Below are 27725 nucleotides of genomic sequence, written 5' to 3'. Positions count from 1 at the left end.
GTCCAGGACTTGTTTATTTTAGATCTTTAAGTTGTTTAGTTTTAGTAACGTGAGAAGAATTCGCTGTAGTAAGCTGTAAGTGGATATGTGACAATTTGATATCCTAGTTTGAGACTAGATATTGGGGGTAGCTCCAGAAATTTTACGTATTTTCTTCCATACTTCTCTTACAGGAGTGGAGCTGTTAATGCTAGAGACATATTGGACCCAACTGGATTTTTTGGTTTGATTTATTAAACGTCGAGCTCTCCTCCTCCTCGGTCCTAATCCCTTTTGGGATGTGGTGACACCATCAGGCCTCTACAGTTTTTTCACGATTTCCCTCCATGCTTCCCTGTCCTGGGCTAGTTGTTCGGCTTCATGTAATCCTTGGTTAATAAATATTTTTGTTTGATCTACCCAAGGGCTTGGAGATCTTCCCCTAGGTCTCTTTCCTTCAACTCTACCCTCGACTGTCAGTTTTTCCATCGTACCTGTTCTTCTGGCAATGTGTTCAAAATACTGCAGATATCTCTGTTGTTGTTGTATTTTATTTTCGAACGCTTTATGCTTCTTAAATCTACTAAAAGCTGTTCTGCTGGCACGTACTGCTTCGTTGCACTTTAAATTCCACCAAGGCACAGGGTGATGATTTTTAATGGGCTTTGTTTTGCCGATGCAAGGTCACTATTAAAAGCACCTATAAAATCATTTATATTATCATTCGTTACGGGATTCTCCAAAATCTATTATTTTCTATATCGATCCACTTAGCAGAATTTATATTCCATTTGGACAAAACTGACCTGAGAGATTCTCAATGGTAATATAGTGATGGACACTACCATAAATATACTCGAAAACAGTCCAAGAGAGACGTGGGGCTAGACTTGGATCACACAAGCTAATATCACGGAGGAATCTCCAGTGCAGATGTTAAATCTTGTAGGTGACTCATCATTTAGGAAATTTAATTGAAGATCGTGCATTACCTTTTGTGATGAGGATTTTGTTCACAAGGTTTTGTCCACTAGAGGCAATTATAACAGTTGAAGTAGTTTGAGATGGTCAATTAAACTTCAAAGTATATATAATAGGCGAGTTTCCTACAGCTGGCTCCGTTTCTCGAATCCTAATTTCCAGTGGACCCTGTCGAAGCAATCTTCAGTTTTTAATTCTCTGGTGGTCATTGCATCTTCGACATCTTCTCTCCATGACCGTCTTGGTCTACCTTGTTTTCTTCTAATGAGCGGAGTCTATTTTTCTATCTTTTTTGATCATCTATTTTCAGGCATTCTAACTTCCAAATATATTAAAAAATGAGTTCATTAATTAAATATCGAAACCTTGGTTAAAATTTGTATTAAACTACAGAATATGTTGGAAATTCTGTCTATTTAAATACAGCGAAAATCATTTCGTCAATAACATGCTGAACGACTTCCAATATTTTTAGTTATAGTTCAGATGGTCACCAACTTTTGATTATTGTTCTTCTATTCTGTACATCTTAGGATATGTGTAGTGATTATGATCGTTGATGTTCTTCCAGGGGTTTTATTGCTCTTTCTCCACATCTTTCTGAATTGCTCGTTCTGGACTTACAAAGTTTGTATTCAGTAGTTTTCCCACCGTATCAGTCTATCTGTTTGGTGATCGTTCTCTACCTCTGTTTCACTCTGGTTTTACCTTGCACTGAAATGCCATTCTATTAAGTAACTAAAGTTTTAAACAAAGACAAAGACGTATGTAAAGTTCATAACGTACTTTCATTGGGATCTTTGTCCATGGTTATATATAAATCAGAATTTGTATATTTGTTTGGCTATTATTCTCTTCCTAAATTTCTGCATTAAGTTTTTATCTAAACGTATTTTTTAGGTTCTGACAGTAAAATAATACTTATCGACTTCCTTAAACTTATTCGAGACGATTCAGAAGAAGTTTTGGACGCTCTAGTTCCGAATATAGGGCCTATTCTCGTCATGTTTACTTCTGTGGGTGTTTTGTCAAGAGAGTATACGACTCAAGCAACACTTGATATTGGTAGAGGTTTATTGAAATGTCAAGTAGAGATCTACAGTAACTATAATTGGAGGAGAAGGATGGCGTTTTTAGTACAATTGGAAGATTTGCCTACATGTATGCCAAGCGATTTTATTCACCAACACTTTACGCCTCTTGTTCTGAAATTGTCTCTGGAATCGGTAAGTCAAATAAACTATTACTTTGGATATATCGTCATATTTCCAATATACTCTATGCATTGTTGTCTCGAGTGTGCAGAGAACCGCCTTTGTGGTACTATTATTTTCTTGTATACCACAAAAATTGACAGTAAAGTCTCTATGAATTTAATTTTTCTTCATCTTATGTTTATACCTTTAATTTTGAGTTTTAAAGTATTTTTTTTTGTTATTTTATACATTATGATAATAAAATATATTGTGTATTTTAAAGGTTTTTATCCTTATTTGTTGCTTCAATTAGAAAGCTGCAAAATAAGTCAGAAATTTCGGTTTTTTATAAATGTTAATACCTTTTTTAAAAATTAACTTAGAACTTTCATATTACACGGAATGTTGGATCTTGCAGTGCTTAAAATATAATCAAAATTTCAAAGCGATCGGTCAAATTTTTTAAAAGTTATTTTATTTGTTTATCCCAAATTAATTTTTTTTGCATATGTCAGAAATATATGCATGTCAGAAAATGATGAATTTACAGAAATTCTACTGATAGCTTATCAAAGAAGATTTATTCTATCAAAATAGTTTAAAAAAAACGAAGAAAAAGGATTTTAAATACTATAAAATAATTTTGCAAAAACATATCGGATTTTTTCTTCTAAACAATTACAATAAGTTTTTAACTATTGTCTGCTAGAAAATTATTTTTTCATATTTGGAAAGGTTACATTTTCCTACAAATTAAAAAAAACTAGGTTGTTCTAGGATAATTTAAGACGAAATTAGCCCTTTCTTAAATTGACAGCTGCTTTGTTTATAACAATTAAGATATCTAATCAGCGTCATTTGAAAGAACAAACTTTAACGTTTTAATCTGACAATTTTGAAAGAGATTACTTTTCAACGAAATCGTCCACCAAGCTTCAAATTGTGGACCTTAAAATCAACTCACTTTGAAACTCGCGGGAGCGATGGAGGTGGAAGGAGTTGTTAACTATATCTTAGGTTCATGTTTATGGATTTTGACGTTTCTTTTTAATTTGGCGTACATTACGAATAATTACATAAATAAATAAATTGTTAAATAAACTAATCTAATTTGTTTAAACATTTTTTTTTTCAATTTTTTATTTTTTTAATAATATTTGAGGTAATTTTTATTGTAAAACATAAATATTTATTATTAATATATTTTTTAAGCCCTCCTCTCTATTCGGTTTGCCGAATATAGGCCTCTCCTAATTCTCGCCATTCATCTCTGTTGTTTGTAAGACGTTTCCACATTGGTCCTGCAGTTCTTTTAATACCGTCGCTCCAGCGCATTTGCGGTCTTCCTCGTGGTCTTTTGGCTTCATATGCTCTCCAATTCCTGATTTCTTTATTCCATCGGCCATCTTTAAGACATTCGTTATGTCTAGCTCATTTCCATTTCAGTTTAGTTGCCTGTTCGACAGCATCTTTTACTTTTGTTCTATTACGAATGTCTTCATTGGTTTTATGGTCTTTGAGTGAGATACCCAGCATCTGTCGTTCCATAACTCTCTGTTTTTCTGGTCTTCTCCATGTTTATTTTAGTGAATGTCCAGGTTTGAGCTCCATATGTAAGTATAGGTAGGATACAGGAATTAAACACTTTGGTTCGCAGTCTTTGAGGTATATTTTTATTTTTAAGTACGTATGAGAGTCTTCCGAATGCTGCCCATCCCATTTTTCACGTCTGCTTATTTCGCTAGTCAGATTTTCTTTGTTTACCTTGACATTTTGACCCAGATATGTATATTCATCTCCGTGTTCTATCTCTGTCCCTTGGATGTTTATCATAGGTTTGTCATCTTTGTTTGACATTAGTTTAGTTTTGCTGAAATTCATATTCAGTCCTTTTTTAGGGATTCTGTGTCTAGCTCCTCAATCATCATATTCAGTGCATTTCACGTGTTGGCTATTAGTACTACATCATCTGCGTATCTAAGATGGTTCAAGTATCTTCCGTTAATAGGGATTCCCTTATTTTCCCAGTCTATTTACTTAAATATATCTTCTAGGGCAGCTGTGAATAATTTTGGAGTGTCCCCTTGTCTTACGCCTCGGTTGATTTTTACTGGACTTGTTTCGATTCCAAAAAAAAAGCACGAAACAGATCAGAATAGAGAAGAATTCTGGGACAGGCCAAGACCCACAAAGGGTTGTCGAGCCAGTGATGATGATGGTTTCGATTCCATTACCCAACGTCACTATCATTTCAGCTTGTTCGTAAATATATATATTTAGAGATTCTACAGTATTCACTGCATTCCCTCGCTTAACCGTTTCCATCTCTCTCTGTTGTTCCATTCTCCATCGTTTAGGCCTCTCTTACTCATGGCGTCGTCTAATTCGTTCCTCCAGGATTTTTGGGGTCGTCCTCGTTTCCTCCTTCCTATGGGGCTCCATTCGGTTATTCTCTTTATCCATCTGCTGTCGCTAGTTCTTCTTACATGTCCATACCACTTTAGTCTTTTTTGTTCTATATAATAGTATGTCTGTTTCTATTGATGTTCTTTGCTTTATTTCGTCATTACTTCTCCTATCCATTCTTGTTACTATGCAGCATCTTTGCAGGCATTCCATCTCTGTTGCTACTATCTTACTGCTGTTTTTCTTGTTTATGATCCAATTTTCAGCCCCATATGTCATAATACTTCGCACTAATGTTTTATAAATCTGCGTTTTTGTCTTCATATTTAGGTGTCTATCCCACCATACTGAGTTAAGTTGTCGGATTGCTGTTCTTGTTTGTCCTAATCTTTGTCTGTTGTTGCCTTTTTCGTGATTATAAACCCCAGGTATTTGAATTTATCCTTTCCTTTGATTGTTACGTTGTCATCAATCTGTAGATCTTCTATGTCTTCTTCACTTGTAGATAGGTACTCTGTTTTCGCGAGGTTAATATCTAGGCCAGCCTTCGTATATTCTTCTTGTAGTTTCTTCATCGTGTAGCTGAGGTCGTCTTGGTCTTGTGCAATCACTACTTGATCGTCTGCAAAGCTTAACGTATATAGGTATTCGTTCCGTACCGGTACTCCCATGCCTTCACATTTTCTTTTCCATGTAGTCAAGGCTTTCTCTAAGTATATTTTGAATAGGGTTGGAGATGTGGAACAACCCTACAGGAGCCCTTTTGTTGTGGTGAAGTCTCCTATGATTCTTGTTCCCATTTTAATGGACACTTTAATGTCTTTATACAGAGCTTTTGTAGCTTTTATGAGTTCCGTCTGTATTTCTAATTTGTACATTGCCTCCCATAGTTCGTAAATATTGTGTATTAATATTCTGTACCTGGAGTCGATCCGGTTGTTGACTAATGCTACTTCTATTGCCCACAGTTCTACGCTATCAAAAGCTTTGTCATAATCTATAAAAGTCAGACATAATGGTAGATTGTATTCGTTAGTCTTTTCTATTAGGATGTATATAGATGGTCACAGGTGCTGTACCCTTTTCTAAATCCGGCTTGTTCTACTGGTTGATATCCGTGGGATGTTGGACGGATGATTAATATATACTTCTTTAATAACCTTCGTAAATAATTTATTTATAATAGATTTTATGAAATAACAAATTATCCTATTCAATTATTTCTAAAAATAATATTGGTTTATGAATTGCTTTGGAAATAAAAAATATCAAATAAACTAAGTAGATTTTATTTCTTATTAAACATGCTAGGCTGTTGGCTTTTGTCGATAAAGTTCGATTTCATACCAACATGCTGAAACTTGTTTTAATCGATATATTGTGATGCCAATATGCTATGTTGAAAAGTTTACCGAAATTTTTCCAGGGCATCTTATTTATGTATAACAATTTTTAAACAAATTAAAAAAATTGCTTTTTTCGCTTTGAAACCTCCTTTTTTAATAATTTGGGTTATTTTAAGACGAAAGTTATTCTTGTGATTTGTGTGTAATACCCTTACTTTAAGAATAACATGCAAATAAACAGGTAAAATAGCCGAAAAAAGCCAATTTTAGTATTTTTTGAGGCCATTTTTATTGGGAATAAGCCACAGTTAAGGTTTAAAATAAGTTTATTTTTTGACGTTTCAATTTCCACTTCTTAAATCAAAATACAAAACATTACAAAAACAAAACAAAAACAAAAAAATACAAAACATTAATAAATTTAACAAATTTTGTTTTTTGTTGCTTGGTCAAAATTCGTCTAATAATTTAATTTTATCTGACTCATTCATATTGACAATTCAGACATATATTATACATTTTAAAGTAGACGACTTTAAAATGATATTGTCGATATTGCTGAGTTGCGTTTTGCGTTCCTGGGACGACGTTATTGTAAGATAGTTCATTCGCCTTTAAAAAACAACCACATACAATGACAGTAAAATTCTCTTGTTAGTGATTCCATAGTAAATCTTGTGGAAAATCATTAAATAAACCAGGAAAAAAACTCATTATACTATCCCGACATGGTAAATATTTGGCCTTACACTTAGTTTACTCTCAATAAACACCAAATTCTGATTTTATATGTTTGTTATTTAAAAAACATAAATGATGTATCCTCGATATGTTACTGACTTACTAATAGTGGTACTTATTTTCCTTTTATTGACTTCCTCTTTTAATATGATTAACCAGATGCTACTGCACTCTGCCGAGGAATTTTCGACGCAATTGGTCTCACTTAGCATAATTAGAGTCGCTTCTTTGATATACCTCTTTTTACCATCTGCTTCTTTTAGGACTGGACTTGTATCGTTCAATTGAACCCTATGTTCATTTTCCCATGCGTGTTTACATATTTGAGATCTATCAAATTCTCTATTTTTAATATATCATCTAAATAAAAATGATCGCGTTCACAAGGTATTTTATAAATATAATTCTTTGTTCTTTCTTGTCCATTCTTAGGTTTAGTTTTAGATAAAATAGATCTCAATGTGATTGTTGTTATGAGTGTTGTTGAAATGTTGAATTTATTTCCTTTCCTTAAGTTTTTCTGATAATCCTTTTATTTATGTCCTCGTATTATTCTTTGTATATGCTGTAGGAATTCGTTCTAAGTTGTTCTGTTCTATTCTGTCGATTGTTGAAAATTCCCTATTATAAACGATAAATAATAATCAATTTTTAATAAAACAGATGTTAACAAATGTTTTTCCTCTAAAAACGAATTTCCGTTAGAACAAGCAATTTTGGCTCTATCTTATAAGGATTTAATGATTCCCTTTTTGATATTGATGTTGTGGTTTGAGTTATATTTTAGATATCGGTTGGTGTGTGTTGGTTTTCTATACACCTGAGTCTCATATCTAGTATCGTTCTTAGAGATTAAAATATTCAGGAAAAGTAGTGTCTTATTATATTCCTTTTCCATGATCTCTCTGATCCAGTAGACCATATTAAAAATACATCATCTATATAGTGTGTCCGTAAAGTATGGAATAAATTCGATATTTTCTAAATGAAAATCCTTTTTAAAAAAATCTAAAACACGTCGATTTTTAAATTTAAAGTAGAACAATATTTTTAAATTTTACAATAACATTTCATTAGTCTGACGGTTGATCTCGCAATTTAATTTGAATGTATTGTCATCAGAAAAAATAATATTTTGAACCAAGAGAGGGTTTCGGTGGCTGTCATCCATCATTATTTCGCAAGATTGTATTCTTTTATCTGGATCATCCTCGTTTAATTCTTGTACAACTGTGCATTTTACTTACTTTACGTACTTTGTGTACCGTTGTTTTGAAAACATCGAGATCACTACTAATCTTACGAACAGAAGTGTGCGCATTTTCTTCAAAAACAAGTAGAACATCTAATGTTGTAACATAATTTACAGAGGGACGACCTGATTTACGTGCATTTTCAACCGTACCAGTTTCTCGAAATTTCGTTTCAATCTTAATTACTGTTGACTGCGTGATGAGTATTTCTGGATATTTATCATTAAATAAATTACACACTTCCATCTGAGTACGCGATTTGTCTTCATACCCAATCATCATGAGTATTTCAATTCTTTGTTTTACACTCAAATTCATTTATACTTAAAGTTAATTCTAAGCAATAATACAGAACATTCACGAATTAATATAATTATTGTACTACTTAATTGTTATTGAACGTTACTAAAAATAATTACAGTTTACCAAAAACTAGAAGTAGGCTACTTTTTTGCAATTGATAATAAATAATTTATTTTCTGCGCGCATATCTTTCCAATTATATCCATTAGACCCGAGTATTATACTTTTTTGAAATGAGCTCATTTTTATCGATCTAAAACTATCCTAAAATACAGGGTGTTACATTTAAAAAAGAGCCGATGACGTCATCACTGTAATGTGTATCACCTTGTATAATGAAATTTTATTGTAAAATGTAGAACATTAAATTTAAAAATCGATGTGTTTCAGATTTTTTTAAAAAGGCTTTTCATTTAAGAAATATCGAATTTATTCCATACTTTACGGACACACTGTATATGTCCACCATACTGTGGGTTTTAAATTTTGTTTAGAAATAATATTTGTTTCAAAATCTTCCATAAATATATTGGCAAATAATGGAGATAAACTAGAGCCCATTGCTAGACCAAAATTTTGTTTATAGAATTCATTATTTAGTTGAAAACTAGCGGACCAACTCGACATCGAGTTTTTTAAATGAAATTTTTATTTTGCGAGAAAAATTAAGAGATCAATACAAACAATATAAGCAAGAATATACATAACATTCATCAATAATAATGCAAGTAAAAAAAAAGTGATTATGGAAGTCGACCTCAAAACCGGAATGCAATTTTTAGTTCATCAAATGTCGACATGGATATCATTTAGCAGTTAATTTTGCACGCTGATCACGAATCCGGTGTCAGATTTGCTCTATCTTGAGGTTTTATGTGCGTTTCGGGTCACTTCCGGTGTCGTATCGCAACCGGAAGTACATATTTAGATTCGTCTCGACGAGACCTTTCGATCCATATATACATTGTGGGGTCTAAAACTTAAAGTAAATTTTAACTTCCGGTCATCTCAAAACCGGAAGTGAATTTTTGTACCAAAAGTATATCTTGACAATCTCATACGTAATACTAATAACATTCCAAAAAAATATTTTAATTATCTAATATGGTTTTTGAGTAAAGTGGTGGACAAGAAAAGGGTTTAGCGTTTTAGTATATAAGATAGGTATTTTCAGTACATAATGTCAATAACTAAATTAAAGCTGATATATTTAGTCTTGTTCTAGTTGCCAATGTATTTTCTAATTTTGTTTTGATTATATTAAAAGTCTTACTATTATATTTTCTGACGAATATTCTCAAGTTAAAGTTGATTTCGTGATAATCGAATAAACTATCTTACAATAAAATCGTCCCAGAAACCCTCAGACATATAATATATGTCTGAATTGTCAATATGAATGAATCAGATAAAATTAAATTATTACAAACATTTTTCACAAACAAAAAACAAAATTTCTTTAAAAATATTCTTGGTAAATAATTTGTTTCCGCCCCCCCCCCCTACGAAGGGGTTTTAGGAGGAACCCTTGGGGTAAAAGTGGTAAACTTTTTTGCATCCTTTTGGGGTACAAATAAAATAACTTTTAAACTATTTGACCGATCGCTTTGAAATTTTGATCATATTTTAAGCACCACAACACCCAACATTCCGTGTAATATGAAGGTTCTAGGTTCATTTTTAAAAAGTTATTAACATTGATAAAAAAACCGAAATTTCTGACTTATTTTGCAACTTTTTAAGGAACAAATAAGGATCAATATATTTAAAAACGCCATTTTTATATAACTTATAAGTTTATTACTCTTAAATTTCGTTTCAAACGCTTCACTTCTTGCTGATAGACGAAAAATGCGAAAATTTACCGTTTCTTGACCTTAATTTGTTAATAACTGATTAAGTCCAAAACATCGACTGCAGGAAACATATAGGTTCTTATTACAGAGGTTCATACTACTCGAAACAACTGTTGTTTGCCTGGCCGGGTCAGTGTCATGAAAAAAAACCTTATTTCCCTGGACGAAAAGACACGAATTTTCAGTTAATTCGCAGTTTCAACTATAATAATAATGTAATCGTGTGTTTATATATACAGTGCGTTAAGTTTTGGATTAGATATTGCAAATACATAAAGCGCTAAAATCGGCAACATTGCCTCGTACAAGGTAATTTTAATCTCCGATCTCCTCCGCTCCGACACCTAGACTCCTAGACAGAAAACGAGAAAACCATTTAGTATTTTTTTTAACACATAACAAAACAAAGGATATGCAACTCCGTCCGTCGATTTTGGTCTGCTTACGTACACCCAGTTCATTTCTTATAACTCGATAAAAAGACACTGACGTTATACGGCGGTGCATTTGTATCATCTGTTTTTAATAATGTGAACAATTTTTTGTAGTTGAATTAAAAATAAAATCACATTTCTTTAAAAAGATGAATCAAAAAATATACTCTTATTAAAACAAAAATAATTCCTAATAAAATAAGAAAAAATTATTTTTGCCATACAGAAATGATTCAAATATTTGACCTTCTACGGCTGAACAGTATCCTAATCTATTATAAAAACTTCTGAGGACAGATGTAAGAGTTTCTGCTATAATAAAATTGGAGACTTCTCTTATTCGGTTCCTTAATTCATCGAAATTTTGGGCTCTAGCTTTAGGATGATCGTAGATGATGCTTTTTAAATGTTCCCAAGAAAAAAAAAGAAGTCCATGGGTGTAAGATCTGGAGATCGCGCAGGCCACTTAATATCGCCTGTTAATGATAACTCGATTCGGGAAAGTATTGTTTAAGTACTCACTAATTATTAGAGCGTTGAGAACTGAACATTCTCCAGATTTACATGAGGAAGAACATGATTCTATAACAAATCGAGGTATACTCTGCTATTCAAGTTGCTCTCAATAAAAAATGGACCTATTATGTGATCTCTTAAAATGCCAGTTAACTTTTTGAGGGCTTTGAGTTCAGTAAACAACACTTCTGTGCTGGTTTTCCCCTCGCCCAATACCTCGTAATGGAAGTATTGTGTCTCCCTACTAACGAAACAGAAGATTCATCAGTAAATAAAATGTTTTTAATAAAATTGGGTTCACCATTAGCCTTCGTTATTAGAGTTTCACAAAACTCCATTCTTCGAAAGTAGTCGTCTGGATAAAGCTGCTGCGTTCTTTAATATTTAAAATTCTTGTAACCGTGCTTTTTCCACACTTTCGTTGCAGTAACATTGCTAACATCTAACTCACTAGCAACGCTTCTACTTGAACGTGTTGAATCTACTTCGATTGTTGCACAAATTTGTGTATCCCGGTATTCTCTTTCCTCAACTTTTTCTGGTGACACTACTTGAGCGTGACATTTTCTGCAATTTTTGAGGCAATAACAACTCTCAAAATTTTTAACAATATTATGAACTAAATGTACGCAAGGAATTGGTCTCCCATCAAAAAACACAGAAAATAAATCTACACAGTTGTCCAGAATTACCACCATACAACCATTTTATTATTTGAACCTTTTCTGCGGGCGTAGAAACAGACATTTTGTTTACAAAAATAAATAAAAATCTACGCTGTTATTGCTTTAAACAACCACTGTATAATGACAAATTATTGGCGACGGGGCAACGGAAAGGTTCGTGGAAAGTCGACGGCGCGCAGTGTTGCCATTTATAGTGTGTATATCTACAGCAGTCTCTCTTTATAACGATTCCCTATATAACGATAATTCCTCTATAACGATGAAAATAGTAAACGTTGGTTGGTCCGTCATAAGGACAATGTATTAATTCTTTCTCTATACCGATATCGTTCTCTCTTTATAGCGATGACTTTTCAGCGTTCAATAGTCGATGACAAATGTGTTATTGTGTTTAAAGTTCAGACTACCTGAGTCACGAGTGATAAGGTCATTGTCCAGCGGTTGTTTTGTTTTACGCTTAAGGAATGCGGCCACCCATTCTACTCATTCTTATCAGAGTGTTAAGTGACTGCCTAACTGTTATCACACAGATGTTGTCATCTATTGACGACTTTTCTTTTCCAGTTTGAGTTGTGTCTCAGTGTGTCAACATGTTTCCGAAAAAGCGTAAAGCGCTCTCGGTGGAGGAAAAGTTATCGATGACTCGAGCAATAGAGAAAGGTGAAAAGCAATCGGATGTCGTTCGCCGTACGGGGCTGTCTCAGTCAACTGTGGTTACGATATGGAAGGGATTATTTAGTATAGTATTATTAATATTACAGTACCGAATTTTGTATCTCCCAGTATAACGATCTCTCCTTATAACGATGAAAATTCCCTGTCCCTTGCATATCGTTATAGAGACAGAGGACTGTAATTTAAAACTTAACGTACGGTATATACATGTATATATAGGGTGCGCCAAACCTCTGGTTTTCTTTTATTACAGCTAAACTATGGAGTATATAAAAAAAATTGAAACACGTGTATTATTTAGAATTATTTTCGATTCTACAGGGTTAGTCGAAACAAAGGAATGAACCAAAGTTGTGTTTTTTTAATAGAACATTCTGTATATTAAAGCATTTCTGAATATATTTTTTAAAATATGAAGTATTTGTATAAGGTTTTATAGATATATAATTATATATATATTTATATTATATTATGTTTATATTTTATATAAGTTAATAATTTTAAAAGTATTTACACTTTTATTAAGAAAAATGGTAATGTAGATGGGTTTCCAAGATAATAAAAATGTAAATGATATGTGTCAAAGTGTAATACAATTTTTAGGAGATACTCCAACATAACAAGTCGCCGACGGCTCGGTAGCACGGGAAGAGCCCCACCAGAGCTCAATTCTTTTGATACCGCAGCTATCTGGGACGAGTAAATTTTAAATGATAATCATATAAATTTTTCAGTTACGCGGGTGTGATAAATAAAGTCAAAGAGTTAATTAAATCAATACAAAAATTTTAATTTAACTTGCAAACTGTATAATATTTAAAATTTATTCACATTTTTAATATTTGGTTAAAATATTTAGTTTAATTTTAAGTTAACTGTATTTTTTTAGAGAGCAAGGCCGGTCAGGACGCAGGCAGCTAGAACACTACTGGTTTTTCTTAGATATAACATAAAAGAAAATCACAGGAAGTGGATAAGAGAAAGTTTAATAAACAATTTGTGTAATTCTAGTAGCTGTTACACTAGACATATATTCATCAACATGTGTTACGATGCAGTCAAAATATTCAGCTGGAAGTACTTCAAAGAACACTTCTTTCTACCATTACTTTCACTTGGAGGTAATACTTTTTAATACTATTTTAGGTTAGCAAAAGTAGTTACTAATTAATAAACTCTGCTTTTCCTCGCAGTATTTCAAAAGTGGTACACAAAAATGTTTTAGTGGGGTTTTAGCTAAGCTTTAGCAAAACGTATTTAAAACATTTATTTTTATTCTTCACCTTCTATGTTTCTGCTTTTACTCGTACTAAATGATTAACTATATACTTAAATAACAAACAATCGTAAATGTCTTCTCTTTCTAAAATACGTTATACGTTATGATACATGGGCTTTCAATTGTAGAATTGTAGAAGTTTTCTTAACAGTTCATTGGATTGAGCCCTAGATTTTGAGCAGTCCAAGAAAATATGGTCTAGGTCTCTGATTTTGTTACAAAGCTCACAAATATTTTTTTCCTTCTTGTATGTAGGCTTTAAAGCCTGTTTCTTCTTCAATATTGGCCTCCTAAATTGTTTAAATTATCGCACCATCTTTTTCTTGGTCTGCCAATACTTCTTCGTCCATTTGGTGACTTATCTCGTGCTATTTGTACTATCCTATTCTCTGCCATTCTACTAATGTGTTCGTTCCACTCCTGTTTCCGATTTGTCACCCATCCATTTATGTCTTCTATGTTTTCGCTTCTCTCACTATCCAACGGACTTTTCCCTGATATTCGTCGATGTATTTTCATCTCTGTCGTTTCTAGTAGTCGTCTCGTTTTAGATGTGTCGGCTCTTGTCTCAGCCGTATATGTTAATATAGGTCTAATTGCTGCTTTATAGATTCTTGTTTTCGTGTCTTGTCTTAGGTGTTTGTTTTTCCAGATTATGTCATTAAGAGATCCCGCCGCTTTACTTGCTTTTAAGCTTTGTTGTCGCACTTCTTCAAAATCTCCGTACCTAGTTATATCTATTCCCAGATATCTAAACTTTGCTTCCTGTTTGATTATTTTCCCATCAATTTCGATTTTACATCGTAGTGGGTATTTAGATGTCATAAATTTAGTTTTTTTTGCTGATATTATCATATTGTATTTCTTAGCTGTTGTATTGAAGATGTGTGTTAATCTTTGGAGCTTGTCTTCTGTCTCGGCGATTAATGCGGCGTCGTCTGCATAACATAATATTTGGATTTGTTCCCCATTCTGTAACCATGACCTTTACGTACTGCTTGTATTATTTCGTCCATTATTATATTAAAGAGAAGTGAGCTTAACGAGTCACCCTGTCTGAGTCCGCTTTGTACTGGTATACACTGTGTTTTTTTCCATTTATCTTTGCCTGTATTCGATTATGGAAGTAGATGTTTTCGATGGTTTGTATAATATTGATTGGTGTGTTTCTTTTATACAGTAGGTGTAAGACGTCTTCGACTTGGATGCGATCGAAAGCCTTTTTCAGGTCTATAAAACATAGATATGCTGGTTTTTTGTACCCGATGGTCTTTTCTGTGATTTGCCTTAGTATAAATACGGCGTCTACGCAGGATCTTCTGGATCTGAATCCTTGGTGTTCATCTGATAAAGTTGTTAGTTTATTGATTTTGTTGGTTAGGACTTTTGTGGTAAGCTTAAGTGCGATGTTCAGTAGATTTATACCTCTATAATTGTTGGGGTCTTCTATATCTCGTTTCTTGAACATTGTTATCATTATGCTGTTTCTCCATGCGTCTGGTATTTTGCAGTGCAATATTACTTTTTGTATAAATTTTGTCATCTCTAGGGATATACTCTCTCCTCCGTGTTTTAGAAGCTCGTTGGTTATTCCGTCTGGCCCTGGTGACTTTCTATTTTTGAGTGAATTTATGGCTATCTCTACTTCCTGAAAATGATTTCTATTTCGTGTCTTAATTCAGGTACGGTATTGTGTTGATTGTTATTTTCCTTTCCTTTAAACAGTTTTTTCAGGTATCTTTGCCATTCGTTTGCTGGTATGTTATTGTATTCCTTCAATTCTGCCATTTCTTTGCATTGGTTTCTTATGAATCTCCATATTTGTTTTTGTTTACCATAGAAGTCGCTTTCCATCCTTTTCGTAAACTGTTCCCAGTGTTCATTTTTTGTTCTTTCTTTTCGTATTCTTCTATATATTCTATAAGTTCGGATATCTAGAATCTGCTTTGGGTGGATTTTCTATTAGTGACTATAAAATCAATCATAGATTTCTGCCCCCTGGAGTTTTCAAATGTATATTTATACTGGAGCTTATGGTCGAAAAATGTATTCTCAGTTCGTTAAAAGCACAGAGATTAGCCATGGGTTATCCATTTGTATTGACATGGTTTTCATTAAATCTTTGTTTTACTCCTGGAACTATTTCCTTTCCGATTCGTGCGTTAAAGTCACCCATAAGAATTAAGGGTTCTTCATGGGATATTTCATCCAGGCTCACAAATATGATGCTTGATTTTATTTGTGAAAGTCAATTGTTTTCATTTAATGTCAAATATATCTGAATATTCTTTTTTAAATAATTTTAAAATTGATTTCCGCTCTTCAGAATTCATGTTCGTGTTCTTTTCGACCTTTGGAAATGTCAAAATGAAAATTTTCTGTATAAACAGAATTTAAGTTAGGACTTGTGAAGTGTTCACATTCAGCGAACGTTTCAACTTCAAGAGAAGAGCTTAAATTAATCGTAAAATATGATTATGATGCATTTAAAATCCAGAAACCAGAATAAGATTTAAAAACCGTCCAACCCTTTTAAAATCAGTAGGGGAGTCTGTCAAGGATGTATTCTATCTCCAAGTCCCTTCAACTTAGTGGGAAGTATATAATGAGAAAAGCACTTAACAAATGGAATGGTGGAATCTCTATCGCGTGCAAAAAGATCTCAAACCTTAGATATGCAGACAATACAACTATAATAACTAATCTCTATGAACTCGAATAACAAATGTCAAGCCTACTACAGCAACAGCTCGTTAAAACCGGAAGCAATAGATATGATCTCAAAGTCAATAAACAAAAAATGAACATTATGATAGTCGATTATTAACACTTACTGCAAACATCTGAAGCCTTGAGCCAGTTTGAAATGGTTAACGAGTTCAATTATTCAGGATCCTACATTAGTAATGCAGTCTCTTGTGAAACCAAAATACGTAGGAGCATAGGAATGGCCAAAAATGCTTTGAGCCTATTGTGAAAATACTGACTTTAAAATGAGATTTTCTTTTTTAAAAAATATTTTTTTTTTTCAATTCTTTATATTTTTTATCGTTAATATATCGTTGTTTATAATCGTTTACAGCCATTTGAAAATGACCTTTTTTTCTAAAATGGGATAAAAAAGGTCACACAAAGAACACATCTCTTTCGCCATAGTAACTACATAAAAACTCACATTGTGAAATGTGTTTTTTTATTGTTTATTTTAATAATTATAAACAATTGGAAATAATGACGGGCGAGTTTAATTTACAATATCTTTTTGTTTATAAACATTTTTTAAGTTAGAAAATCTCATTTTAAAGAGCAAGTATTTTCAAGAAAGTCGTCTGTTAAACGTTTTTATCTACAATGCGTAGTTTTTTCATAATATTGAAATTAATGAAAACGGTCACTTTTTTGCTCAAATGTTAATAAAAGAGCATAAGGCAGTAACAAGTTTGATACCCACGAGATGATAGACATTTTCTATTTAGTTCTCCCAGAAATTCCAGTTGAAAAATTGCGTCCAGCAATTTTTAGGTTTTTCAAGTACTTTTTCGGTTTCGTTTCCTGCAGTATTTTATAAAATATTATTGAAACTGTTTTGGTATGTGTATGAACATTGTTTGATTCTAAGTCTCTTCCAAGTCCCTTCAACTTAATGGGAAGTATACAGTGAACGGCTAAATTATGAAATATCATCATTTCGAGAAGCGTCGAGTTTTGAGGGAAATCCCGAAACAGGTCGATTTTTGGTATGTGTATGAACATTGTTTGATTCTAATCATTTAATGAAATGCCGTAAATTTATTATTACATACATACGTAAGGCATGGTTAAATCGCCAATAAATATAAATGAGGAAAAAGGATTGAGGAATTATTGAAAAATTGTTCATCAATAATAAAATAAATGGTGAGAACAAAAAGCGAAACGGCGAGGTAACAGTATAGTTAGGTTGACTGAATAACTGATACCACAGAACACAAGCTTTGACGCAAGACTGAGACGCTTAAGAGAAAATGGAACTGGCAACGACGCAACGGTAAATAACAATAGAATCATGGAACAATGCAAAGAATAGTAAAAGAGGCATATAGTCCATAAGAGCCTGTACTGAATATAAAACGTGAGACGGACTAATGTCCGCTATCTGTTGATTTCCTTTTGCGTATCGATATCATACCATAGAAAATGTTGAACATTATGTATATCTAGGTCATGTCATCAAACTAGGAAAACCAAATCGAGATGCTGAAATTAAAAGAACACAACTGGCATGGGGCGCTTTCGGCAAACTAGCATATATCTGAAACACACCTCCATTCCTGTAAACTTAAAGAAAAAGGTGTATAACACATGCATACTACCAGTTTGTACCTACGGCTTGGAGACAGTAGCCCTTACCAAAAAATCTGCTAAAAAATTAGAAACAAACGCAAAGAGCAATGGAACGAATCATGCTTGAAATATCACTGAGAGACAAGATTAGAAACACCGAGATAAGACGTAGAATGAAGATTAGGGATGTTGTGGAGGAAATTACAAAAATGAAATGCCGGTGAGCAGGTCACGTAGCCCGATATAATGACAACAGGTGGACACGGATAATTCTAGAATGGAGACCAAGGACGACAACAAGAAGCATGGGAAGACCTCAAAAAAGATGGGTAGATGACATAAGAGCAGTGGCAGGCAAACAGTGGATTAGATTGGCGCAAGATAGAGAAAGATGGAAGCAATTGGGAGAGATCTACATTCAGGAGTGGATGGAAAATGGTTGACAAAGAAGAGTTTTTTTAATTACTAACGAATAATGGGGTTCCTTATTTGACTTTATACATGGTAATTTATAAAAGACTAGCTGACCCGCCGAACTTCGTACCGCCTTGAAATTAAATATTTTATCAAAATTCAATAAGCTCCTCTTTCGAGTTTAAGTAGCAGAATTCTTTAGGTAATGAATCCGGTCGAGGTGTCAATAGCGACTTTTCCATTTCCAATATCTAAGAACTACCTCGAAAAAACAATTGCACTTTAATCTTGTTGCAGAAACACCCGCATGTTATTTGTCAATTGAAGCGTCTTTACTTGCGCACAAATTGTATGATGTTAGGCATGCGTTTAATCCGCAGCAGTTAATTGGGGAATAATTAATAATTAATAATTAATAATTAATAATTAATAATTAATAATTAATAATTAATAATTAATAATTAATAATTAATAATTAATAATTAATAATTAATAATTAATAATTAATAATTAATAATTAATAATTAATAATTAATAATTAATAATTAATAATTAATAATTAATAATTAATAATTAATAATTAATAATTAATAATTAATAATTAATAATTAATAATTAATAATTAATAATTAATAATTAATAATTAATAATTAATAATTAATAATTAATAATTAATAATTAATAATTAATAATTAATAATTAATAATTAATAATTGTAATTAATAATTAAATAAGGAACAGTCTAAAAATAGAATCATGGCTCTACCAAAAATAGTTTTGAATGTCAAGAATATCTTTCAAAATTCTATCCAGCCCCTGTAATGACCTCTTGTGGACCAATGTACATTCATCCCAAACGATTAATTTGCATAGCTGTAAAATCTTCGCCATTGCTCTATTGTTGGCGATGTTGCAATCTGGTGATTCATTAATTTATGTGTTAATTTCAAGGCAAAATTTGCAATTCGTCCGCCTTCCGATAAAGTTGCAGATATTCCAGATGACGCCAACGATAGGGATGCTACGATCTGATCCTTGTCAATAATAATAAAATTAGTAATGGTTTTTCTGTCTATTTAGCAACCGAACTTTATATATCAGAGACCATAGGAATCAAATACGTGGTCCAACAATAACGCATACAGGATTACCACAGGGGTCTGTATTAAGCCAGATCCTCTTTAATATTTTTTCGGCAAGTATACATGGCTTTTTTGTTGATTCCATAAAATGTATCCAGTATACCGATGATATATTTATTCAATCCGTGATTCATATGACGGTTGTGTGAAGGTTCTGCAACACATCGTATTGAAGAACTTATGAACTAAGTTGTCATGAACTAATTATATCTATATCCCCAGGAAAATTTGCCATTATGATATTTACAAGACATAGGATACGTACTCCTGATAGTCTAAACCTGTCACGATACCTGTTGTTAATGAGTATAAATATCTTAGTATAATCCTAGACCCCGAATTACTAAGGTTCAAACATGTCCAATATGTAAAACAAGGTGTGAGAAAGGCATCAATCTACTTAAATGTGTCACTTGTAGGAGATGGGGTGCTGATCCCAAAGTTGCATTGTTGTTTTATAGGACATACGTGCGATCAATTTTGGATTACGGATGTATGTTATACGGATCAGCAAGCAAGACACATTTATTAAAAATAGATCGTATTCAGTTTAAAAGTTTCTGTGTGCTATGAAATCAACACCATGTCCTCTGTTACATGTTGAAAGTAATGAAATGCCATTAGAAAACCTTAGAAATTTATTGGCAACAAAATATGTATTAAAATTAAGGGCCAGAACAAGTGGCTTACTGAGTATGCTGTATGAATTATCCATACAAAATCTAGTAAACAATTATTGGAAAATTAAAAATTCTCCACCATTATCGGATGCCTTCTTGGAAACCAATGATTTACCGGTTACATTACCAACAAATATTGTTATACCACTCTATAAATTAGAATTTAATGCGATCTTCAAAAAATCAAATATTATATTTCCGAAATACACTGATTCACATAAAATAAATAACACGTTTTTGAACTTCATATTGAGTGAATATACTAATAAAACTATAATTTACACAGATGGCTCTAAACTGAACGATGGGAAGGTAGGTTCTACAATGTACATTCCTTCCAATAACAAATCATTTAAAATAAAACTTGCTTCACATTGCTCTATTTACGCTGCAGAAGCAGTAGCTAAGCAGTAGAGCACGAACATTTGTAAAATTCTGTGATCATCCCAGACTCTAAGTCAGTTCATAGCGGACTTAATAATACTGGGTTAAACCATAAGATATGTAAGCGGATATGTGACATTAAACAAAAAGTAAGAAACAAAGTTTATTTTGGCAAAAAGTCACACCGGGATAAAAGGTAATGAAATAGTAGACGAGCTTGCTAAGGATTCTACTCATTCTGGTATACAAAAATATATTTACACAGTAACAGATCTAATCAAATATTATAATCAATTGGAAAATATTGGCGAATACAACATATTCCATTATAACATATCCAAACAGTCAACAGCAACTATCACAAGATTAAAAACTAGTCACGGTGCTGTTCCTGCTCACCTGGCTAGATTAAACATTATATAATCAGGAAAGTGACCATGTCATAATATTTTTCAGTGTGATTGATATTAATCACATCCTCTTTGGATGTAATAAAAATAATGCACTCTCAGCTACATTTTATGAAAACCTTAAAGTATGTGCAACTTCCAGTAAACATAACCCACCTACTGTCACTGAATCAGAAATCAATATACGAACTCGTATGTAATCACTTACATATATGCATCGGGATATATAATATAAATTTGTTACAATTAAGTTTGAATTCATAAATATAACATAAATCATTCAAAAATCTGTGGTAAATGGTCAGTTTCCATGCCAAACACACCATCATCATCATCAATCATCGATTATTTTATTAGTCATAGTATGGCGCCATCTATTAGTTATATTGTGATTTAAAATGACAGAAAAACTGTTTTCAAGGTCTTTCCGTACGATTTATCATACGGAATTATCGATAGCCAACACAACAAAAAAAGAATTATCTATAATATATAATTTGGTACATTCGTTCTGAAGTGATTCCCGTACAAACATTTCGGCGATTCATTTTTATTAATATAAATATGTAATGGCCGTCTTTTGTTATTTTGTATTTAAATATATTCTTAAAATTTTAATCATAGTAACTTTACCGATTGTTCACTGATCAACTGCCAGGATCGTATCGATGCTATTATTGAAAGGCGTAAAAAATATAAAAATATATATATTCTATGCTCTATTTAGTATAACTTATTCTTGTTTCATATATTTTACCTTTATTCTTTTCATAATTCATGTAACATATTTATTTTTATTTTAATATTGTCAGTTTAATTACCAATTTTATGTTGTAGATGATCCGGTATCCACTGTCCGTTTGTGTGTAGTAAATTTTTGTCCTACGTTGAAACAAATGCTCGTGTTGCCCCTTGAAAGGAATCTCCAAATGAAATTAGAAAATTTCGTGTCGCGACTAGAAATGATGGAACAGGATAAAGATGTAATAGCCACTTTGAAGAAAAAGTTACGGGAAATGCGAGCGCCACAATTAAGTAAACAAGAGGGATTGCTTGAAGAAAAGCGGAAAATAGAAGAAGAGGAAAGGGTACAACAAGGAAAATCTTTACCAAACGCCTCATCCAAGATGCCTGGAGGAATCGGTAAGCAATTTCAAAATTATTACAAGAGAAAAAACTATTTTGTAATATAATAACACATACAATATTTGACAAAACCTGTTGACAATTTAGCATCTTCAATTAGCAGTTTTTGTTTTGAGAAATTGAACCAAAAACAGATTAATATAGGATGAAATGAAACTTTTGAGAATAATAGCGAACAAGACTGTTGGGATAGAGAAAGGATCCACGAATCAGACATACATGCATAATGGTCACACAGTTAAATAGAGGAGTCAATGATGTCTTGATGATGTATTGAAATTTCGTGGGCTGTTTTTTACGACGTAGATGCAAGGTGGAGAACATCACAACCTGTGTAAAAAATAGAAGAGTAGAATGAAACGATAATATAAGTCGAATGACAACAAATAGAGTAGTAAAGACGGCAAGAGACGGTTCCCCAAGAAGAAGACGATCAGTAGGAAGACCACGAAAACGATGGAATGACGACTTACTGGAGGCACATTGAAAAACAGACAGAGTCGTGTCTATATGAAAAGAAGGAAAAGAGAAGTAGAACAAAACCTTTTAATTTCCATGTATTATTTTTAACTTTATCTTGAGATAGAAGATTTTAATTTTATCGAAAATTAAAAAGACACTAGAGCCGAGATAACTGATATTCCAAAAGAAAGATTCAGTGTTTACCAGTCTTAGGTTTCTACTGAAACATTTAGGCGTCGAATGTCGCTGTGGACCGAGCGCCGGCGACAGGCTTATCACTGAAGGTTTTTTATAGAATACCATTTACCAGCTGTCTGTCAGCATCTATAGGGTCAGATTTTTAATCTAGGAAGAAGGACAAATTGAAACTTGTTTTATATAATATTATTAATGACGAAATAATAAGAAAATGCCTAAAATAAGGTTATGCAAAATCACAGAAGTATGTTTTAGAAACAAGCAACAATATTGTTATGTTCTAACAGTGTTCTATTATGTTCTACTAGTTCTAACCACAATTTAAGTGGTTAAAAATCATATTTTTAATGAGTCGTATCTTATAGAAAATTCAATTATCGCTATTTTATTTCATTGCGACTTTGCTCCGAAATGAATCGTTTCAAGGAAAGTAGAAAAAAAATCGATATTTTTAGGAAGTTTTAAATATTTTAATTTTTTTATTAATATTCCCGATACGTGGCAAGAATGCATGTTCTAAAAAATAAATAGACCTTAGGTCCAATGAAGAAACAGAAGACTATTTTGTCACAGTATCGTCATGTGTTATGTCAAAATATTGAGATTTTTTTATTTAGCTGTATGTAGTTTCGAAATTTTCTTCTATCTGAAATTTATATTTCAGCAGCACCTGTTGCCCAAAGACTTATAAGAGAGAGTCCGTCTGCTCGTAAACAACAAATCCAACCTCAAGCATCTGGCATAATTTCAAGGACACAGTCACAACAGTCTGGTACAAGGTAAAACACTTTTATAATTATTTATTTAAAACTTGCCGTAAAAAACTATATCACATTTTTTTGATCCGATATTTTTTCTTCGGTTTGTTACACCTTCATTTTCATTTGAGATGCGTAATTTTATCTACTAATTTGTGTTTTACGTAAATAAGCGCGCCGTTAAAAGATTGATTAACAGGCACGAATATTATTTCTGTTAGACCAAGTCATGTTAAAACTACACAACCCAACTTATATGGAATTGAACAAAAAAAAACATACGAAGTAAAAAAATATTTATTTTAAAGCACTTTAATCACCAAAAATTAAAGAAAACAATAAATTCTTGAAATAACAAATTCAAACTAGTTGTTTTAAAGTCAACAGCATAAACAATTTCAATGTAAAACGAATAATGTTTAAATTGTTTTTATTTATTTAGGTTTTTTTTAGTAATCAATGCCACCACCCCTAGCACTTATGCAAGCTTTCAACAACATTTTGTTGTGGTAGGTTGTTCCATTATTCAGTAGTAGATAGTGTGGTGTTTTGTGGATTATCTCGGCGATCCCTAATTATTTTTTAAGCATATCAGATTTAAGGTCGGGTGAGTAGGTGAGCAAGCAAGGTATACCACAACAGTAATATCTTCTTATTCAAGAAAGTCTGTAGTGTCTGTCTCTGCTGGTATGTGGAGGTACATTATCATGCATAAAAATTAAATTTTCTCCCATTGTACCTCTCCAGAGCCTAACTACTGGTTCTAGAACCAAATCAACGTACTTGCGAACTGGTAATGGTGGTTAGATGGCAATTAAAGGAGTTTATCAAATGAAAAGAAATAGTTGTCGAAAAACGAAGAATGATATGACGGTTACAAAGAAGAATGGAAGATGTAACTATATGTGACATACCTTATTAATTGATTCATCATCATCATTCTGGCTTTACAACCCTACGTGGGTCCTAGCCTCCTCAAGAATTTCTCTTCAATCGTCCCTATCCATCGCCTTCCTCCGATAAGCACGTACTACCATATTTCTCATGCCTTCATCGATGTTATCAAGGAACCTTGTTCGAGGTCTTCCTTTTCTTCTCTGACCAATGGTTCTATCAAGGAGCGTTTTTCTAGCTGGCTTATTTTGTTCCATCCTCATTACATGCCCTATCCACCTCAGGTTCCTGGCATATTCTATAAAGTTCGAAGTTGTATCATCTTCTCCACACTCCATGATCATTCACTGCTCCATAAATTCGCCTTAGTACTTTTCTTTCGAAACGCCCTAACATGTTTTCATTATTTTTTGTTCGAGTCAGGTCTCTGAACCATATGTTAGGACTGGTCGTATTATTGTTTTGTAGAGTTTTATTTTTGTATTTTTCGATATAATTGTGGATTTAAGAAGGAGATTGAGAGCCTAAAATAGCATCTGTTGACCGTGCAAATTCTGCGGTTTATATCTGCGGTAGTATTATTTTCAGTGTTAAGGAGCGCTCCCAGGTATACAAATTCGTTCACTGCTTCAATGACGTCGTTTTCGTGCTTATTTTCGTATACTTTTTTTTGTTAGTGTTTATTATTTAACCCATTTTTGTAGCTGATTATTTTAATCCTACAGACGCCTCTCGTACAGCGTTTCCGTTCTCCCAACAAACTTGATATCATCAGCATAGGCCAGGATTTGCACTGATTTATTATATATTGAACCAGTATATGGAACAGGTATAATACCTAAAGAATGGCTCCAATCAACATTCATACTGCTAACCAAAAAAGCAAATGCAAAGGAGTGTAATGAACATCGCACCGTAGCCTTAATTGGTCATGTCTTGAAATTGTTTTTAAAAATAATTCACAATAGAATATATGAGAAATTAGATGGAGGCATAAGTATACTCGGTTCGCGATTCCCAGTCCGAACTGTCTAGTGAATTTAGTAATTATTTTTTTGCGAAGTTAGTTACTTTTTGACAGACTAAAAGTGGCAGGAAATTAATATACAACCAAGCACACGTACTCATAGCCAATATTAATAGTAAACGAACTAAATAGTAAATAAAATAGAACTTTGCGAATTACCGATAATCAATATTTATTTATCTGCACCATATAATAAATAGTTATGTTAAATTATAACAACTAAAATATATTTTTTAAATATATACTACCCAAAATTTGATGGGTTTAGTATACACTTCCACTATTTAGAATAATTCTTCTTTTTTTAAAGAAAGAAGTCTGCAATAGTAGGATACTTGAGCTATAATACTGAGAAGTAGGAATTGTTGTGTTGTAGGTTTCCGACAATGAATCTGTCAAAATATGCCCGAGCTAAGCGAATGGAGTATAATACACAAATGGGATTTAGGAAAGGACTGGGAACACGAGATGCACTGTTTGCAGTAAGTGTTCTTTCGCAGAGATGCTTAGATATAAATCAGGAAGTATATGCCTGTTTCATTGATTTTGAGAAGGCATTTGACAGAGTGCAGCATAATCGGCTCAAAGAAATTTTATTAAATAAAAACATAGACAGGAGAGACATATGTAACCTCTATTAGAACCAAACAGCAAAAGTGAAAGTTGAAAATGAACTGACCGAGGATATTAAGATTCGTCGTGGGGTCCGCCAAGGGTGTATTTTATCACCTTTGTTATTCAATTTATACAGTGAAGCCATCTCAGAATTACCGCTTGCCGAGGTCAGTGAGGGCCTTATAATAAACGGTGAGCCACTTAATAACATAAGATATGCCGACGACACCGTCCTTCTGGCAGTGACACTAGAAGAACTGCAACACCTTGCTGAACAACTAAATATATATTGCAACGATTATGGAATAAAAATAAATTTGAAGAAAACCAAGTTCATGGTATTTACAAAAGCACAAAACATCAAAGTTGAGCTAGTACTAGATAATACAGAAATTGAACAAATATCTTCGTACAAATACCTTGGAGCATGGATCACAGAAGATACTGATCAGGAAAAGAAATAAGAAGCCGCATTGAAATTGCACGGTCAACTTTTAATAGAATGAGAAAACTTTTTTGTAATCGCGATATCAATATATCGCTCCGAATAAGAATGCTTCGATGTTATATTTTCTCTACCCTTTTGTATGGGGTTGAAGCTTGGACACTTAAAAAATCAACATTAAAAACCCAGAAGCATTCGAAATGTGGTGTTACCGACGTATTTTGAAAATATCATGGATGGATCGCACAACAAACGAACAAGTTCTCGAACAACTAGGAAGACAATGCGAAGTTTTAAATTCCATAAAAAGTAGGAAATTGGAATACTTGGGGCACATCATGAGAGATGAAGAATACGAACTACTAAGGAATATAATGCAGGGTAAAGTCAAAGACACAAGAAGCGTAAGAAGACGTAAAATCTCGTGGTTACGCAATCTCCGTGAATGGTTTGGATGCAGTTCAATTGAACTATTCAGGCGCGTAACCAACAAAATTATAATTGCCAGAATAATTTCCAATCTCCGATAGGAGCGGAACTTGAAGAAGAAGAAGAACCAGTGGTTGTGATTTGTGACATCCGATTTACTTTTTCCAGAGCCAGATTGAACAGTATACAGGAGAGAGGGTCTCGTTAGCGCAGCCCGTTATTTGTTTTAAAAAGTTCAGACAGTTCCCCCTGAATTCGTACTCTACATTCAACTTTTTCAAAAGTTAGTTAAATTGTTAAATTGACTAACTGATTTGGTATTCCTAGCTCTTTCATTGCTTTGAACATTTCTCTTCTATTCACAGAGCCGTAGGCTGCTTTATAGTCTATAAATATATGATGAGTATCAATGCTATATTCTAGTGTTTTTTTCCAAAATTTGTTTCAGGGTTGCAATCTGATGAATTTTCGATTTACCACCTCTAAAACCAGCCTGGTATTTTCCTACTATCCATCTGCATATGGTGCCATACGATGACATTATACTGTGGAAATATTTTATACGCTGCATTTAGAAGCGTAATTCCTCTGTGGTTAGAGCATTCAAAGATATCTCCTTTTCTGTGTATGGTGCAAAGTATTCCAATATTCCAATGATTGAGGAGGGATTTCTGTGTTCATAATGAATGGAATTTCATATTTCTTTTATAAGTTGCTGTAATGCCATTATGGTATCATGGCCACCTT

The 27725-nt window shown here is 32.9% G+C and overlaps 1 protein-coding gene across 4 annotated transcripts in view; it reads left to right on the top strand.

The window, feature by feature from the left end:
- The window catches only part of LOC140450239 (serine/threonine-protein phosphatase 4 regulatory subunit 4-like), a 76247-nt gene that overhangs the window by 28221 nt on the left and 20301 nt on the right, over window positions 1–27725 (top strand). For 3 of the 4 annotated variants that reach the window (XM_072543754.1, XM_072543756.1, XM_072543757.1), the window contains 4 exons: window positions 1861–2186; window positions 13262–13493; window positions 21842–22147; window positions 23475–23589. In XM_072543754.1, coding sequence (XP_072399855.1) covers window positions 1861–2186; window positions 13262–13493; window positions 21842–22147; window positions 23475–23589 — 979 coding nt within the window. The remainder of the gene's footprint in view (window positions 1–1860; window positions 2187–13261; window positions 13494–21841; window positions 22148–23474; window positions 23590–27725) is intronic. The other variant, XM_072543755.1, reaches the window with a different exon arrangement.

Source organism: Diabrotica undecimpunctata, chromosome 9 (genome assembly GCF_040954645.1).
Source record: "Diabrotica undecimpunctata isolate CICGRU chromosome 9, icDiaUnde3, whole genome shotgun sequence".
Taxonomy (NCBI): domain Eukaryota; kingdom Metazoa; phylum Arthropoda; class Insecta; order Coleoptera; family Chrysomelidae; genus Diabrotica; species Diabrotica undecimpunctata.
The sequence above is the reverse complement of the archived record's forward strand: the minus strand, read 5'-3'. Positions and strand labels throughout refer to the sequence as shown.